Source organism: Sphaerodactylus townsendi, linkage group LG09 (genome assembly GCF_021028975.2).
Source record: "Sphaerodactylus townsendi isolate TG3544 linkage group LG09, MPM_Stown_v2.3, whole genome shotgun sequence".
Classification (NCBI taxonomy): domain Eukaryota; kingdom Metazoa; phylum Chordata; class Lepidosauria; order Squamata; family Sphaerodactylidae; genus Sphaerodactylus; species Sphaerodactylus townsendi.
The window spans coordinates 88,652,136-88,669,953 of NC_059433.1; the positions used below are offsets into that span (position 1 = coordinate 88,652,136).

General features: G+C 42.1%; 2 protein-coding genes across 3 annotated transcripts in view; one reads left to right on the plus strand and one right to left on the minus strand.

Annotated features, from left to right (window-relative positions):
• CCNE2 (cyclin E2) overlaps positions 1–4,129 on the plus strand; it is a 19,967-nt gene extending 15,838 nt beyond the window's left edge. For both annotated transcript variants that reach the window (XM_048507858.1, XM_048507859.1), the window contains exons 11-12: positions 1,450–1,604; positions 2,623–4,129. In XM_048507858.1, coding sequence (XP_048363815.1) covers positions 1,450–1,604; positions 2,623–2,724 — 257 coding nt within the window. In that variant the 3' untranslated portion in view covers positions 2,725–4,129. The remainder of the gene's footprint in view (positions 1–1,449; positions 1,605–2,622) is intronic.
• The window catches only part of INTS8 (integrator complex subunit 8), a 27,244-nt gene continuing 13,470 nt past the window's right edge, over positions 4,045–17,818 (minus strand). The window contains exons 12-28 of the mRNA XM_048507857.1: positions 16,747–16,817; positions 15,786–15,961; positions 14,992–15,125; positions 14,550–14,660; positions 13,774–13,975; positions 12,870–12,991; positions 11,346–11,530; positions 10,869–10,902; positions 8,572–8,628; positions 8,417–8,478; positions 7,545–7,663; positions 7,024–7,127; positions 5,218–5,268; positions 4,983–5,056; positions 4,816–4,880; positions 4,432–4,475; positions 4,045–4,256 (exon numbers count right to left, since the gene is read on the minus strand). Of these exons, the coding sequence (XP_048363814.1) occupies positions 4,140–4,256; positions 4,432–4,475; positions 4,816–4,880; positions 4,983–5,056; positions 5,218–5,268; positions 7,024–7,127; positions 7,545–7,663; positions 8,417–8,478; positions 8,572–8,628; positions 10,869–10,902; positions 11,346–11,530; positions 12,870–12,991; positions 13,774–13,975; positions 14,550–14,660; positions 14,992–15,125; positions 15,786–15,961; positions 16,747–16,817 (1,728 nt within the window). The 3' untranslated portion in view covers positions 4,045–4,139. The remainder of the gene's footprint in view (positions 4,257–4,431; positions 4,476–4,815; positions 4,881–4,982; positions 5,057–5,217; positions 5,269–7,023; positions 7,128–7,544; positions 7,664–8,416; positions 8,479–8,571; positions 8,629–10,868; positions 10,903–11,345; positions 11,531–12,869; positions 12,992–13,773; positions 13,976–14,549; positions 14,661–14,991; positions 15,126–15,785; positions 15,962–16,746; positions 16,818–17,818) is intronic.

A 17,818-nucleotide genomic window follows, 5' to 3' on the forward strand; every position in this document is an offset into this window, starting at 1 on the left:
CCACTTCTACCTTGTAGCTCCCTGGGCATGTCACATACTCTCAGCCTGACCTACCTTGTGAAAAAATAGAGGAGGGCGAGAAGGCTGTTCTAAGCTGCTTTGACTAACAACTGGGGGAGAAAAGCAGGATATAAATAAATGCAAATACAGCTCTTCCCATGAACCTCCATGCGGAAAAGGTAGATGGCACTTGAAAGTCCTCGCCTCTTTAGTGATGGAAGCAGAAACTCCAGCAGAACCTGCAGGTGGTGCCCAGGCAGCTCTTCACCTCTGCTGGCCTTGCCTCTCCGTGAGCTGTTACGGTGGTGGAACTGTGAGCTGTTCTCTCTGATCTAGGATTTTTGTGCAAAAGGACAATGAAACTGACTTTTTGCAATAAAAGCGATTCTATTAGCCAAGACCTAAGTTGTCAGTCAGGAAGTTATTCAAATCTTCTCTGTCATGAAACCACCAGGTGACCATAGGCCACCTACTGTGTCTAAGCTACAAGCCCTGGCTACTGGAATATTGGCCTTACAAGGCTGCTGCAAAGACTACGCGGGTAATCAGTGTGAGGTGCTGAATATTTGAAAGTGGTGTACTTTAAATGAAGGAAAAATCTGCTCATTATAGAGAATTGTTCATTAACCAGGGCCCTGTGGAACCTACAGAGTTTCCGCAGGACCTGTAAAATGGACCTGTTCCGCCAGGCTTTTGGCCAGCCGGCTTAACCATCAGACCCTCATACCATCTAAGCCTCCCATGGGCGGGGTTGGGAGGGGAGGGGAAAAGTCACATCAGCTGTTATTAAATTGTTGTGTTGCAAATTTAATTCATTGTTTTATACTGTTTTTATGCTGATTTTACTGAGATTATATATTTGATGTACACCGCCCTGAGCCCTTCAGGGGAGGACGGTCTAAAAATGTAACGAACAAACAAACAGGAATTGGATCTGGTGGGTTTTCAGGGCTGTGTGGTGGTCTGGTGGATCTTGTTCCTGACATTTCGCCTGCATCTGTGGCTGACCCAGTGTGTAACAGACTTCCCTCTGTGATATACCTCTGAAGATGCCAGCTACAGATGCAGGCAAAACATCAGGAACAAGATCTACCAGACTACGGCCACATAGCCTGGAAAACCCACCAGAACCAGTTGAATCCAGCCGTGAAAGCCTTCGACAATACATTAAGTAGGAATTAATTAAACAGGACAATCATATTTTAAATTCCATCTCTAAAGGCACACGATCACATGTGCTGCTGATATAGTATAATAGATGTTTCAGGCTTCCATAAGGCTCATTAGGTGACATTAGGCTAATCACTCACATTCATTAGGATAAAATGGGGGTGAGAGGAACAAAGTACAACCCCCTGGGCTCATGGAAGAAAGGGCAGGGTAGCTTTGTACAACCTTGTGTCAGAATTGATTATGCAACTTAACTAGATTTCTTTTTTTGGTTCTTAGGCTTAGATTGGAACAATATTTCAGAATGTGTAGAATGGATGAGACCATTTGTCAAGGTAGCAAATAAAGCTCCAGTAAAATTGAAGAACTTTAAGAAAATTACAGGAGAAAACAGACACAATATACAAACCCACACCAACTACTTGGAGATGCTGGTAAGACTACCTTTCGCCTTGGTCCTAATTTTGAGGTGATGGCAGTTAGTTTTTGCTCTGTTCGGAATGTTTAAAAGATGCTACTTGAAACATAACCAGTTAAATGTGAACCAGCAACCCTTGTTACTTCAGGAATGTTGGAAAGCTAATGGCTGCCACTGTGAAATGGCTACCATAGAGGAATGCAACCAACTACAAAATGCCTTCTATAGTCGTTAAGGGTGTTCTCCTGTAGCGGAGACAGCTGTGTCTGAATGGGTGCTACCTAAAGATTCAAAGGGTATCGCTTCCTAGGTTCTTTGAAGCGTAAGCAATTAAATAAAGTGGAGGGAAAGAGGAAGCAGCGTTTCTGAAATAACCCTTGGGAGCAGTTTCCGAAACAAAAGGCTGAGAAATCAGTTTATAGATGTGTCACAGAATCTCTAAACCCTGAAACTAAAGCTTCTTAAGGGGAGTACCAAAATACAGCTTGTGGTTTAGAAGCTGGGTAGTCTTCAGCATTAAAAAAAAAACACTCTTCCCCACCCCACTCCTGGATCTTATAATGGCAGAAAGTGCTGTTAGCTGTGGAGCTTCCTTGCATTACCTTCCCCATTGCAAATTTTCCTGACTTTGGGAAACTTTACTCCTGTGTGACCCAGGAGCCGAGGAAGGCAGACATCAGCACAGGAGAAGGGTTGAAATCACCCTGTCTGTTCAGTATTCCAAGGGGTCTGAAAAAGCTGCTCAGGGGAACTTGGGAGATTTCTGGATGCCAGGATTCAACAACGTTTTTGTCAAAATTTACGAATGCGCCTGATGAACAAATCCCTAGCGAACATATTGTAAAACATGTTTGGAGTTGGTGGTGTACACAGCTATGTGGAACTTCCATTTAGAATAGAAACAAGAACGCCACCTTTCTGCCCTGCTGGCAAACTGCTACTAAACAAGCTAATGGGATAGTTTTTCAGGTGTATGACTATTATCACTGCTACCTTTGATGAAAGTAATAAAACCACTTCATTTAATTGAATAGGAAGAAGCTAACTTTGAGGCAGCTGTTGCGGTGCCAGGTCAGTTGTCACCCATGTCTACTGGTGGAATAATCACTCCCCCCAAGAGCTCTGAAAAGAAGTAAAATGCCAGAATACATCTGTATGAACTCTCTATACCTTGTAAGACTCTAAAAGAAAACCGAACTGTTGGGGAAGATATCAAATAAAACAGAAGGGCGTCTTAACTGGAGAAGGCCTGAAGCTATTAAATTCACTGCCTAACTTACCGGGCTACGGAATAAAGATGGATTTCTTGAAGTTATTCACAAACAATGGATTTTTTAAAAACCTGTAAAAACAGCCTTAATTTATGCTTCGTACATTATAGCTATAGTTTGGAGAGGGCTTGGCTCTAGGGTGCTCTTAAACTCAACTGTATTGTAACTGTCAGGAGAATGAATTTATTTGTTTAACCCTAATACAAGATGTTTGACCTGTTCCAAAAGGCAATGTTATGCGCTATTTGAATAGGATTTCAGTCCAGATAGCCAGGGCCAAGTCTGCAATTAGAGGAGTTGATGCAGGAGTAGCTTCTGCCTGGAAGCGAGAACAGCTGATGCTCCTGCTCTCCTTTGCCCCAGCCTTCTTTCAGAAGCGCACACCAAGGTTGCAAATGCCTTGTAGGGCTTCCTCAACTACCATCATAGTTACCTCAACAGAGTCACTGAAGCATCTAAAACTGGCTGAACTGGTGAACGGCCTTCAGCATCAAGCGCCTTAATTTGTATTGCTACAGGTAACATTGCTACCCCATAGCAACAAAGCAGAACTGCCTGCTTAAGAATGGAAAGAACCTCAGGTGACTAAATTCAGTGATATATATATATATGTACCCTATGCAGCTCAGAAAGCAAGAATCTGCATGTAGCTGGAAGAATTGCTTTTTCACAGACACGATTTGGCACTGAGCATCTCTCCACCACCATCCCTGGTGAAACGGCTTTGTGCCAATTGAGCATTAAACTATTGTCTAGAATCCCAGGCTGGAAAATAGAAAACCATCATTTGGGTTCAGATGTAACATGACTATTGGCCAGGGAAAGCAGATGATATCCATCAACAGGTTGTGCACAAGCACGAGGAGCAATGGTTTGTAACACCTGAACTATCCAGAGGGACCAATTAGCCAATAGTGACATCCTACCTCTTTTCTCCTGAGCTGATACGTTTCTGCCCAAGAAGAAACAAGGGCAGAAAACGCAGACTGGAGAAGACTAATGTTGCAGACATCCTAGCAGGACGCTCTGAATGCCACAGAGAGCTCTATGGTGTCTATAATGGTGCATTCCGCATTCTCTTGCATCTGTTTGAAATGCATTATGGAAGATCTCACATATTCTTCTGTACAGGGTTGTAAAATACAGAGGAATTTTATGTTTTTTAAATAGGAAAATACCACGCTGTATTGTTTATAAATATGTATTGTATGAAAATCTCACATGTAATAAAATGTTGGAATGTCATGAAACTGACACCCTCTCAACAGTGTCAAAGGTCTCTAGAAGTAAAGTTGTGCCATTGTTTGCAGAAATTTCTTTTTTCGCCGTTGAGCAGCGAGCTGTAATACTTCTTCTGGGTTACTGGCATTCAATTCAGTCTGGCCAATAGCTTTAATCTAAACAAATAACAGTCAATTAATTCATGTTCGTTAACAAGCAAGTTCAAATTCACACTTTAAAAAACGGAACTGATCACACTAAAGACGAAGTGATGAGGTAGACACATGGTTGCAGCATTTGTAGTAGCTGCACAAAAGTGGTACAATCAGCAGAAACGGAAAGGTGACTTACGGCTATTTGTCTCTTGTCTATTTCTCCTCGTTTGTGATGAAGATCTGCAAACCTCTTAAGGAAATATAGAACAGTTCAGCAAGCGTTTGATAGTTGCATATGATAATTTTCACATAATGACCTTGAGATCTTCCCCTTGGCAAAGATTAAAAGCCACTCTGATGTACAGTTTGCTGAGCTGCACTGAACAGTGATCAGCAATGGGTCACATTCAGGCAGTGTGGTCCATATTTTCAGCACAGTACCTGAGGCATTAATTTTTTTTACCAGCAAGGTGAGCTGGTTGTTCTATTCCTTAGCTTAGGTAGGTGGCCACTTCAATACCTTTCGAAAAATAATCACAAGTGTATAAAAACCTATTTTGCCTGTTTTTAATAAGGATACATGTCAAGTATTCCAAGATGGTAATATCCCAGATATAGTCATAGTAAGAGTCCATAGCATCGTGGCTGAAAAAAGAATATTGGGCATAAATTAATCTTGTTTCATGTTTCAAAAAATATTGGGCACAAGGTAATAATTCCATTTTATTATTTGAAAATGCTATTTACCTGTTTTGCTCTTGAAGTGCCTTAAATGCAGTTTTATAATCTACTTCCCGCAGGAACTGGCATAAAATAGCCACCTAAGTAGGAAAAAGGAAAGGATAAAATACAGTCTTTGCCACAATACCGCCTCGACAGAATTTTCTCTGTTACAGAAGAATGCAGCTCTGCATGCATTCCAAAAGAAACATACTGGCAAATTTTTATGCACTGGGCTTTCCTTTTAGATATATAGTCTTACCTGCGTGTGGCAGTTGAGTAGAGAACAACATTTTATCATCCGTTTTATCACCTAGAGAGAATGACAGTGGAAGCAGCATTTCTATAATATATCCAGTTACCAAAGATAAGTCATACAATACTCAGGATACAATTCAAATCCCCTTAATGCTACTCTGCTACTTTATTATTCCTGGACTTCACCAAAAAAAAAAAAAAAAAAGGAACACAGCAGCTCATATTCAGCAACTATGAATTAACCCTTTGATCAGGATTTGATCATTCCTCTGCAGGCTCCTTGATTTACCTGTGTGTAGGCTGCTGGTTTCGGATCTGACTAGGAAAGCTGTCTGAGACAATGCAATTGTCAACAGTTACTACACGCTTTTCCACTAAAAGAACTCAGGAGATGTGTGATTAAACCGCCACATCTTCCTGGACTTTCTTCATGGTGGAATGCTCCCCCAGGGCCCTAGGGCATGCCACCCTTCTTCCGATTCTCCGATAGTGTTTATAATGTTATTTAAGCACCACTTTCATCCAAATCATTATTTCCTGCACTTGTAAACATAAAACTTGAAAAAAACAGCATTTATACTACCCTGGATGGCTAGTAGCAAGACTTGCTTGTTTTTATAGTTGTGCACACCAGCAGCACGGAGCCGACTGTATGGGTAGAAAAATGGTGAGCAAGATAAACGGCATCCAGGGTGTTATTATGCTATTTTTAGCCATCTAGGCCAATATAAACACTATTTTTTCAAAGTTTTTGCTTACTAGTGCAGGAAATAAATAAAACTATAAACCCTCTTGAAGAATCTGCACTACTTTAAAGCGCTGAAACATGCTGTTGTGACTTCTGCTGCAGCATGCATGACCACACGTACTTCTTTCTGTGGAAAACGGCATAGAAAGACAATGCTGCATAAAAGTCTGCATTTTTTGGCCATTACACACCGCATCTCATTGGGACTGTATGAAATTTTGCCTGGATTCTGAACAAACACAGGCAAAATCCATAGACAAACTTCAGACTATTCCAATCATTTTTCCTGCAGAAACTCTGAAAGGGAGCTCAGTGTAGTCCAAATTCAATTTACATTTTTTATCTTCAGCAACATGGGGCCTTGCCTGATTGTAGCAGAGTTGGTATTAGTTTTCTATACGAAGAACAGCTACATCTATCCTCCTTTCATGGAGACACATTGAAGAAATAGAGGCAAGAAGAGACCTACTCAGGGAGTGGCAGGTGCTGTGCAAGTGCGCAAGTGCTGTGAGTATCCCTAACCCCACATGGAACACAGTTCCTTAATCTCATTTTCAATACACAAATGTGTATTGTACTTGACTTTTTATAAAACAACAACATAATTTACATCACAAGGGCTGGTTACTGTATAGCAACTGTACCATATTTCTGGACGAGAATATCTTACAGCATTTCCAAAAGTTACTCCGGCTTTACAAGATGATAATTCTGACCTCAGGGTCACTTAGCAAGAATGTACATGCGTACAGATATGATTTGGCAGTGTGTGTATACTTACAAGTGATCCTAGTCATATATATGAGGGGGCGAAGGTGTTAGCAGTGTGATGATACACTGTTATTCAGAGACTGGTTGAAGTATACCACAAATTTTACACAGGGTTTCCAGCACTGACAGAGAAGAGGCAGGGGCTAGGAGGCGGAAACTATGGGAAGCCAATGAATTCAGATATTGGGCAAGTTTAGAGTCTCAGACTCAATGTCCTACCAGACGTTGCTCCTCAGAGCCGTGATTTATGCTTGCAAAGTGTCACATACGACTATCACTCTGTTGACTCACCTGATCAGTATACACATCAGGTGGTACCATCTTAGTGAAGAAATCTGAGCACACAGCTCCTGCCTGAAGGTAGTAGTGAAGAGCTGCAGAGTACTGATTTGTTGCTACAACAGGAGGAAACAAAATAGTGGTTAATGCAAAGGTTACGTAATAACTCTTTCGTTCAGTTTCTACTCTTCCTATCCAAAACAGCTTGAATTGGTTCATGATGATTTAATGGGAAATCCCCATTCCTACAGTCAGCAAAAACAAACAAACGAACAAACCAAAAATCAACTGAAAAGAAACTGGGGGAGGGATGGCAGTTCAGTTTTGATAAAATTTAGCCCCAGACAAGGTATTTCTCACAAATATACAAGAAGTCTGTCCACTTATAATTCCAGACACGACTTTCACAGTTTTAGAAATCTGCTCCCATCCAACACACATATCATAGCTGTCCTTAAAATATAGAAAAAGTAGGTCTGAAGAGTGCCAGCGACAGAGCCACGGAAATGCCAAAAGCGGTTCATTCTACTTACCAAAATAAATGTCCGCCTGAATTATTAACCAGAAATGGTTGTTTGAGTTTATAGTCAGTGCATAACTGACTAGCTCTTTGATAGTAACAGCTACAGCTTCAAAATCCACTGACTGCAAACTAAACAAAAAAATAGGATGTTTGTAATATTAGCCAATAAATAAATATACTAATTCAAAAATCTATTCCTTGGTTGTAACAATTCTGCGGACTGACAAGAAGAGCAGCTGTGCTTTATTTTCGCCTGCCACCAGCAAAAGGGGGAGGATAAGACCACAAACTGAAAAGAGCATCCACTTACAGGGTGTCTAAGTACGCACAAAGAGCACCTATTCACCAGACTATTCTGTATTATCAAACCTTCCATTGTCCTCACTGGTGTGATCAACCAGGGTCATGAAGTGCTTTCTCTGACTACTCAGAGACAGCACTGCACAAGCATGCCAACAAATGGCTTAAATGGATCCCACATGGAATTCTCCCTTCTACTCTAAACCTACATAGAACAATTATCCTATCAATCATTAACTTGGCTCACTGGTGGGACGGTGAGGAGTTGCCCTGCCATGTTCTGCAAATCTCTTTCCCGCAATTTCAAGCACATTCTAATCGGGAAACATTAGAGCACCTCTATAAATATTAAACTGCCATTATCACAGCAGCGGGGAGGGTGTGGTGGTGAGACCTCCTGGGCCCCTCTCACTTTATTCCTAAACTGCAGAGGTGCCTTAAAATAAAACCTGACAGAACTAATAGAAAAGACAAATATTCTAACAACGGGAAACACAGGATCATCTGGACATACCAGGAGAAACACATGTGTCACAATTATGATAGCTGAAGCTCAAACGTATGAGTAATTGATTTCCTTACTTTGGAATTGATGATGGCCAAATAGAGATGTGCTCTGCAGTGATATCATTCACGATGTCCTCCTGAAAGAGTAACCAAACAGTATATATGAAATGAGTCACAGAGGGCAGGCATCAAAGTGAAGCAGATATGAATGAAGAGGGTAATGCACTAACCCGAACATTATGAAGCTTGACAAACAAGGACAGCATGGTCGTCAAAACCAAAGGTTCCTACAAGAAAAGCAGAAAAGTTAAAAGGGTGCCCAGGGGAAGGGAGCCCGTGCACGGAGGAGATGGTGCCAGCAGCCCACTCACTGAACGCACAGCATCCGTTGTCATAAGAACATAAGAACATAAGAACTAGCCTGCTGGATCAGACCAGAGTCCATCTAGTCCAGCATTCTGCTACTCGCAGTGGCCCACCAGGTGCCTTTGGGAGCTCACATGCAGGAGGTGAAAGCAATGGCCTGCTGCTGCTGCTGCTGCTGCTGCTCCTGAGCACCTGGTCTGCTAAGGCATTTGCAATCTGAGATCAAGGAGGATCAAAATTGGTAGCCATAGATTGACTTCTCCTCCATAAATCTGTCCAAGCCCCTTTTAAAGCTATCCAGGTTAGTGGCCATCACCACCTCCTGTGGCAGCATATTCCAAACACCAATCACATCGCTGTGTGAAGAAGTGTTTCCTTTTATTAGTCCTAATTCTTCCCCCCAGCATTTTCAATGAATGCCCCCTGGTTCTAGTATTGTGAGAAAGAGAGAAAAATTTCTCTCTGTCAACATTCTCTACCCCATGCATAATTGTATAGACTTCAATCATATCCCCCCTCAGACGTCTCCTCTCCAAACTAAAGAGTCCCAAACGCTGCAGCCTCTCTTCATAAGGAAGGTGCTCCAATCCTTCAATCATCCTCGTTGCCCTTCTCTGCACTTTTTCTATCTCTTCGATATCCTTTTTGAGATGTGTGACCAGAACTGAACACAGTACTCCAAGTGCGGTTTCGCATTCAATTGCTTTTATATAAGGGCAAGACAATCCTTGCAGTTTTATTATCAACTCCTTTTCTAATGATCCCCAGCATAGAGTTTGCCTTTTTCACAGCTGCCATGCATTGAGTTGACATTCCCATGGAACTATCCACTAAGACGCCCAAATCCCTTTCCTGGTCTCAGACTGATAGCACTGGATCCCTGTAGCATGTATGTGAAGTTTGGACGGTCTCTATGTGCATTACTTTACATTTTGCTACATTGAACTGCATTTGCCATTTCTTAGCCCACTCACCTAATTTATCAAGGTCCGCTTGGAGCTCTTCGCAATCCTTTGTGGTTCTTACCACCCTACATAATTTGGTATCATCTGCAAACTTGGCCACCACATCACCCACCCCTACTTCCAGGTCATCATTTATGAATAAGTTAAAGAGCACTGGTCCCAAAACGGGATCCTTGGGGGACACCACCTCTTCTACATCTCTCCACTGTGAGAACTTGCCGTTTATACCCACCCTTTGTTTCCTGTTCCTCAACCAGTTTTTAATCCATAGGAGGACTTCCCCTCTTATTCCTTCATTGCTGAGTTTTCTCAACAGTCTCTGGTGAGGAACTTTGTCAAAAGCCTTTTGGAAATCCAAGTAGACAATGTCCACTGGTTCCCCTTTATCCACATGTCTGTTTACACCCTCAAAGAACTCTAGTAAGTTTGTAAGACAGGACATGTCTCTACAAAAGCCATGTTGACTCTTCCTCAGCAGGTCTTGCTTTTCTACATGTTTAATAATTTTATCTTTAATGATAGATTCTACTAATTTACCAGGAACAGATGTCAAACTGACTGGCCTGTAATTTCCTGGGTCCCCCCTAGACCCTTTCTTAAAGATTGGTGTGACATTGGCCATCTTCCAGTCTTCAGGAATGGAGCCTGATTTCAGGGATAAGTTGCATATTAATGTGAGAACATCAGTAATTTCATGCTTGAGCTCTTTAAGAACTCTTGGGTGAATGCAATCTGGGCCAGGGGATTTGGTAGCATTTAGTTTATCAATGGCTGCCAGAACTTCTTCCTTGTCTACCACTATTTTCGCTAGTTCCTCGGATTCACCTCCTAAGAAGCTTGGTTCAGGTGCAGGAATTTTCCTCACCTCCTCTTGGGTGAAGACAGATGCAAAGAATTCATTCAGCTTCTCTGCAATCTCCCTGTCATCTTTTAGCACACCTTTTGTTCCTTCATCATCTAATGGGCCTACCGCTTCCCTAGCTGGCTTCCTGCTTTTGATGTACTTGTCACTGCACCCCACCCTGCTTCCAGCCTGGCTCTCCAGATTGTAGCCAGCTCGTTAACATTACCATATTGATTTTACTATCAGTTTATGGTTTCACAAAGTAATGAAAAGGAAATAATTAACCTATGCAACACTTTTCTTTGTGGGAATGTATGCGCTGTTATAGTCCTGGCTGAAAAAAGTCACTCACCTGCAATTTTTTAATAAAAGACAGCAGTTCACTCCTAAGTAAGAGAAGAAACTTGTTTAAGGCATTTATTGTTAAACTATTTAAAGCATCTATGTATCTCTCTCTGCCTGGAAGCCCTTGAGGGCACGCACAAGTTTTAAGCACCATACATACAGCAGCTAACCATACTAGCACCAACACAAAACACAAGTAATTGCTGCTGAGCCAAATAATAAAAACACAGTTCAGAACCATCATGCGAAGCACATATGGCTGTTATCCAGATGTGTTACAATTTGCTTTCTGTAGCGTAGTGCTTTTTATCAATTTCTCTCAGTGGCCCAACTTTGAATTCCATTCTTCATATTCAGTAACTACCATACTAACGATTAGACAAACCACTTTTGGAGTAGAGTAACATCGTAACTACTCCAAATGCTGGCCCACATTTATCACATGTGTAGATGTACACACACAGTCCAGAACAGAAAACCTTACCTGTACATAATGCCCAGTGTTGATTCTCTCTGCTTTATCAAGCTCACCCTGCCATCACTCCCTCGTTTGTGTTGACTGGATACACTGCAGATCTGTACCACCACCTCCCAGAGGTCTTTAGCTGCTCGTCTACTTTCTTTAGGCCCGGGAAGATCTTTGCATGTGGCAGCCAAAAGCTGTCCTAACTAAGAAAACACAGAACAAAGAATGAAGGAGGAATTTTTAAAGGTACAAAGCTTCATCAACAACATACACATGGCTAGAACTGGGAAAGAAAATACTGTGGCAGAATCTCTTGCTGCTAGTTCAGAAAGCTACTTCAGGGTGACTTTTAGGTTTGGTTCACAGCAAACCTTTGATAAGAACATAAGAACAAGCCTGCTAGATCAAACCAGAGTCCATCTGCTACTTGCAGTGGCCCACCAGGTGCCTTTGGAAGCTCACACGCAGAATGTGAAAGCAATGGCCTTCTGCTGCTGCTCCCGAGCACCTGATCTGCTAAGACATTTGCAGTCTCAGATCAAGGAGGATCAACATTGGAAGCCATAGATTGACTTCTCCTCCAGCTCTTCCCACAACGGAGTCTTTAGTATAATATCACAATCACACTAGCTCATTTTGTAAACTAACGCTGTAATCCAGATTTTTTAGGGGGAGTGCAGAGGTGGCCAGGGATGGCACCGCAAAGGTAGTGCCATGCCACCTCCACAGGGGCTTCACACGGAGCAGAAAGGAGGGAAAGTTTAAATCCCTCCAACCACCTCTCCCAAACATAAAAGGCAAAAGCTATGCTCGTCTGTGGATGGAATTTCCTCCATTCCCAGACAGAACAATTTGTAAGTGTTGTGCATTGTGCCATGGGAACACAGCCCACACCTACATTTTCATTGCTCCTTTATTTTCCAGCACTCTGGAGCAACTGACAAGGTGCTCTGAAAAGCAACTGCAGCTGCAGCAGTGAACAAGGAATGGGCAGATGAGTGTAGCTCCATTCGCTCCAGCAGCAGAGTGAGCAGCAGTTGTGGGTGGGGAAACTTGGGTTCAGTGCTGAGGTAAACTTTGTGAATGCTTGAGATCCCGTATGTGTGATGTACAATGATCATGGAAAAGAATTGGCCAGCACATTTTAGTGTGCACCACAGTCAGCTTCTGCTCTTCAAGCAGGTCTCAAGCCTTCCCAGGGCACACACACTATACAATTTATTTGAGTCTTGTCCCGTCTGACCATGTGTGATTTTTTTAAAGTAACACAGACCTTTACTAAGTATCAACAGACCTTCATTTTTCAAAAGGTCACTAACCAGTCACACTCCATGTCATAGTACAAGAACATACATAGGAGTCATATTTTATATTTTAAAAATCATGCCACAAGTTCAAATGCTAAATTATAGAGGGCAACTGCAAAAACATTTGAGAAGTTTTTACTAACAAACCTAACAGTTTGGTAAGAAGGGGAGATAAGTCAGATAGTATTGTAGTACTATGAAACTTCAAAGTATGTCACACACAAAAATGCTTTACCTTTACATAAGGATTGGTCTGGACTAGAGGGAGAGGAACTTGCATAGTTAAGTACTCATTCTCCCTCCTGTTTAACAAAAAGGCGACGCACTCCTCCGCTACAACTTGCCGAAGAGGAATATCTAAAAAAAAATGTTAAGACAGTGACTGATCAGAATTTTTGATGCATTACTATCTATCATGACGTACCAACTTTCATTACCCAGGCATGAACTCCAATAAAATATTGCACCCTAAAAACAGAATGACATCTCTGGGTTGTAGTTTGCTCTGACTGATTATACCTTCCCACCCAATTCTACTTGCAAGAAAAACAGGAGGTTGTGATGTATCAGAAGGTACATTGGTGGGATTCTAATGTACACTCCTGCAACATCTTCTATTTTGGACAAGAGGATGAAGAAGACAGTATGAAAACCTTGTAATTAACCAGTTTCATGCCAATCCAAAACCAGCACCATTTATTTGGGACACTGAACTGAGATCAACTTTTGACTTATGGTGACTGCACAAGGTTTGCAAGAATGCATGATTGGCCCAAGTGTGTGATTGGCCCAAGGTCACAAAGCAAGCTTTTATGGAGTGAGCGGAGATCTGAACTTGGGTTTCCCAGGTCCTAGTCAGACACCTTAACCACTACATCATACTGGCTTCTCAGGGGTGATTTAGGGAGGCTCATTTGATGAATTTTGAGAAATTCTAGAATCCTCCTGCAGGATTTCCACCATCTGCCAATGGAATGGAGACAGCTGACATTTGCTGCACTTTCTCCATCTCAGTTAATACTTAACTTTGTTTTAAGTAGCTAGTGGGCACTGAAAACCTGATGCCTTTATTACTTTGACTTTTCTAGGAACTTAGAACAGCACCACTTTTGATTCACAGTCAAACCCAAAGTTCTTACCAGGTACCCTCATTTCCAAATACCCTCGAACTCTGCTGATCAAGTCAGAGGGAGGACGTTCTCCTGAAAGCGCTGCTCCTGCTTCATGGGTATAAATGTCTAGAAGTAGCATCTCATTCAGCATGACCTGGCGCAGCTTTGGAGAGAACTCGGTAACAAGTTCCAGGCAAGCAGCAAAGAGCTGTTTTGCATGGACAAAATCCTGTAACAACAGACACCACACTCGTAAGCAACAGTCATCAGCTGGAGTAAAAAGCATGCCTGTTCTCTTGTCACAGTTACAAGAAAGAAGTCAGATCCATCTGTTCAAAGAGAGTGGGTTCCACAAACCATAACATGCTACTTCTTTTAGACTACTAAAGCTCTGCTAGTCTTATGGTACAACTGGGGTGTTACATCTTTTGGTGTGCCTTTCTGTCCACATGAAGACTCTACACAGCAAACCGTGTCAATCAGCACGCTCGACACGAGCAGTCCTTAAGGGAAGAGAAAAATACAGCAGTCTGGACAAGGCAGCCTACACTCTGTTTCTCAGAATGGCAACTCTTTGCCAGCTACCTGCCTGAGTCAGGCACTCACTAGACTAAGACATCTGGCATCCCAGTCAGGGGAACAAATGTGCAAATATCTCTGGCTTACTGATCTCTAGCAAGGGTATGTTATATTCTGCACTGCTTTGGACAGATAGGCATATTGTTCTGCAGTAACCTTTCTAACAATACGTTTTGCTAAAACCTTTAATCAAAGAACCAATAAATTCTATTGGGCTTCCTCACCTTAATCGCACTGCAATGTAGACCTTTTGCCATCAGGATGTAGACCAAGTCCCTGGTTAAGTTGTCCTTAATTCCTAAGATAACATTGCCATAAATGTTTGGTACTTCCCACTAATAAAAAGAAATATACATATCGTTAATTGTACTAGGAGAGATCTAGTGGCATTGTTCAAATTATTGTATCAGGAATATCCCCAAACAGGTTCTCGGAGGCAGAGTTTTATTCATATTTAAAGTGCATTCTATTTTTAATCAGCATCTCATATCAGATCACAACGCTCAAACTCAGCAGAGTTTTGCAGTTTGTTGAAGGCTCTGATGCGATTTTAAAGGAGTATTTTTACATTTTATAATGAGTCAGCAATGCTGAGTCCTGGAAGCAGGGAAGACAATGCACTGAAACAAAACACAGCAGTCACAGTCTTAACAGAAAATAAGGGACCTTATTGGAAACTGTCCAGAACTGGCGTTCTGACGTCATGCCGTGCAGCTCAATTAAAATCTGACGAATTCTCCAGGGGTCCGTCGACAATATAAGCTGATGTTCCAGCTGACCAATATTCACACTTGCTGAGGCTGGAAGGAAAATAGCAATGTTGGTAAATGAGCAAACTATAACTTGTACCATGGAAGCTTGCGGAGTGACCTTGGACCAGATATAGTCTCTCAACTTAATCGACCTCACAGGGTTGTTGTGAGGACAAAACAAAGAATGATGTAAGCTCCTTTGGGTTTCCATTGAGCAGAAAAGAAGTGTATCAATAAGTAAATACTGCTTTGTTATGCTGTTTTGAATACACTGACCAACTCTTCATGATAGGTCATAAAAAGACTATGTAGATGTATAATGAATGTACTATGGGTCTATGAAGAGACTCCTAGTCATACCCCTATTTCAGATAATGCCAAAAAAGGCATGCCTCTTATCTGCTCTGCCTTCTCCAGCTTAATCCCAATGAGATTAAGACAGGTAACTTCAGTTGCAGCCTGGAAAAAGAAAAGAAGTGACCAATTCTCATCTGCCCACCCACAATGAAGCCTAAAGTCCTGGTGCCAGGCTAAGAGGCCAGATGGCTCATCCTCTTTTCTTTCTGCCACGAAACCACTACGTGGAAGCATGGTCTATGGACTCATTCGTTGGATCAACACTTACAAACACTTACATATGATTACAGGAACGGCCCCCAACCCCCCAAAAATATTTACAAATATTCTGAACAGTAGGAAACAAATAACCTGGAATGTCATAAAATGACGTTATAAGCTTAGTGCCTAGGTTGATGCGAGGTGACCTTTTCCTCATCTGATCGATGAGCAACTTTCTTTCGTCATCTTTCAAGAGGGCTATGAAGAGCTCGTGGGAGGAGATCATGAAGACAAGCTGAAGGTCTTCCAAACCCAAACACAGGTGCCTGCAAAAAGTCCCCAAAAGATTGTTAAGAAAAACTCAGTGTGAAGAAAAACTATAGCAATTTTATTTCTGCCGTCTGCATTGTGATATCTGAGGAGAACCTTTGATTTTAACAAAGAACATAAGATCCAAGGGAATGAGTACTGGGATGAGATACTGAACACAACAGGACTACCTACAGAAACAGTATAGATACAGGAGGAAGTGGAAGAAAGCACCTTCAAGTCACAGCTGACTTCTGGTGACACCTCAAAGGTGTCTCAAGGCAAGAGATAAGCAGAAACAGTTTGCCATTGACTTTCTCTGCAGGGCAACCCTGGACTTCCTTGGAAATCTCCCATCCAAGTATTAACCAGGAGTGACCTGCTTAGTTTCCATGCTTTGGTGAGATCAGACTAGCATGGGCCATCCAATCAGGGCTTGATAAATATTAGGGGGTCTTAACTACAATGTCCCTTTAAGTAATACAGGTAAACTAGGCTATGACTGATTATTTGTAACGCAGCTTGTGAATGATCAATGACTGTCAAATGGAAAGGTCCTGAGTAGACATCATCACTTTTCTGGTAATACACTAGTTCCAGTGCTCAGAGTGAGGAAAGTGAAGAGGCTGGAAAGGAGACCAGGCTGAAACTTCTGCACTTAAACTTCGAAGCACACTTCAGGCTGCTTAACTTATACTCTGCCAGAAGCAAAATTTGACCCGCATCAGCTAACAGCCTAAACCTCTAATACTCCCATCAGGTATTTGAAAATCTGCAGAGAAAACGATCTATGATCACTTACTTCAGAAAATATGCCATTTTTCTCTTTGAACATTCCGAGGCACTTTCTACATTTATTGACTTTGAACATACCTGGAAATTAAAAATATTGAATAACCTTGTTTTTAGTTATAACCAGTATAGCTTTTCCCCTATAAACACATACGTGCATAAAGCCTCAGGGAAGCAATGTCTTTTTCTGCATGCTGCTTTCAGCAGAATAACTTTTTTTAAAAAAAAGAAACGTTAACTTCCCTTCAAAATGTGAGAAACAAGCAGTAAAAATGACCTGGACAGCAGGTGGGAAAAAAGCATCACACCACCCGGATAATGGAATATATAACAACCAAGTATGATCATGTTATGATGGTAAAAGGTAAAGTTTTCCCTTCAGTCGTATCCGACCCTGGGGTACCACTGCAAGCAGTGATTTTATAGGCAAGCCGTTTTTGTGGGGGAGCTTGCCATTGCTTTCCCTGGTTATTCTTTACCCCCTAGCTATGAGCTAGGTACTCATTTACCGACCAAGAAATGGATGGACGGCTGAGTTGACCATGGCAGGATATCTGACCCACAGGGGGCTCGAACTCCTGACCATGTGAGTGGCAGTGCAAGCACTTCACCACTACGCCACGTGGCTCCTTATGTTATGATGACAGGCAACAAAATTAGAAAGAGTCAGGATAATGTGTCCATACTTCTGGGTCTAAACTCAGGGGGAGCTACAGGAGAACAAGCGAGGCAGACACGCTCTGCAGACGGCTTACAACACTGAAGACTAGCTTGGGATTTTAGTTCAAGGAAGGAGCCAGTCAAGAGTAGCTTAGTGACATAAGAGGAGCCATGCTGGATCAGACCAAAGGCTCGTGTAGCTCAGCATTCTCATCACTCAGTGGCCAGCCAGATACCTTTAGGAAGCCGACAAACAGGAAGACGGCAACAACATCAACCCGCCTGCCTTCCCCACCAGCTGACTTTAAGAGGCAAACCGCCTCTGGCACAGGAGGAAGCAGATATCCATCAGGATTAGCAGCCTCCATGAATCTGTCCACTTCCCTTTTAAAAGACTTCCACACTGGCGGCCATGGCAGAGA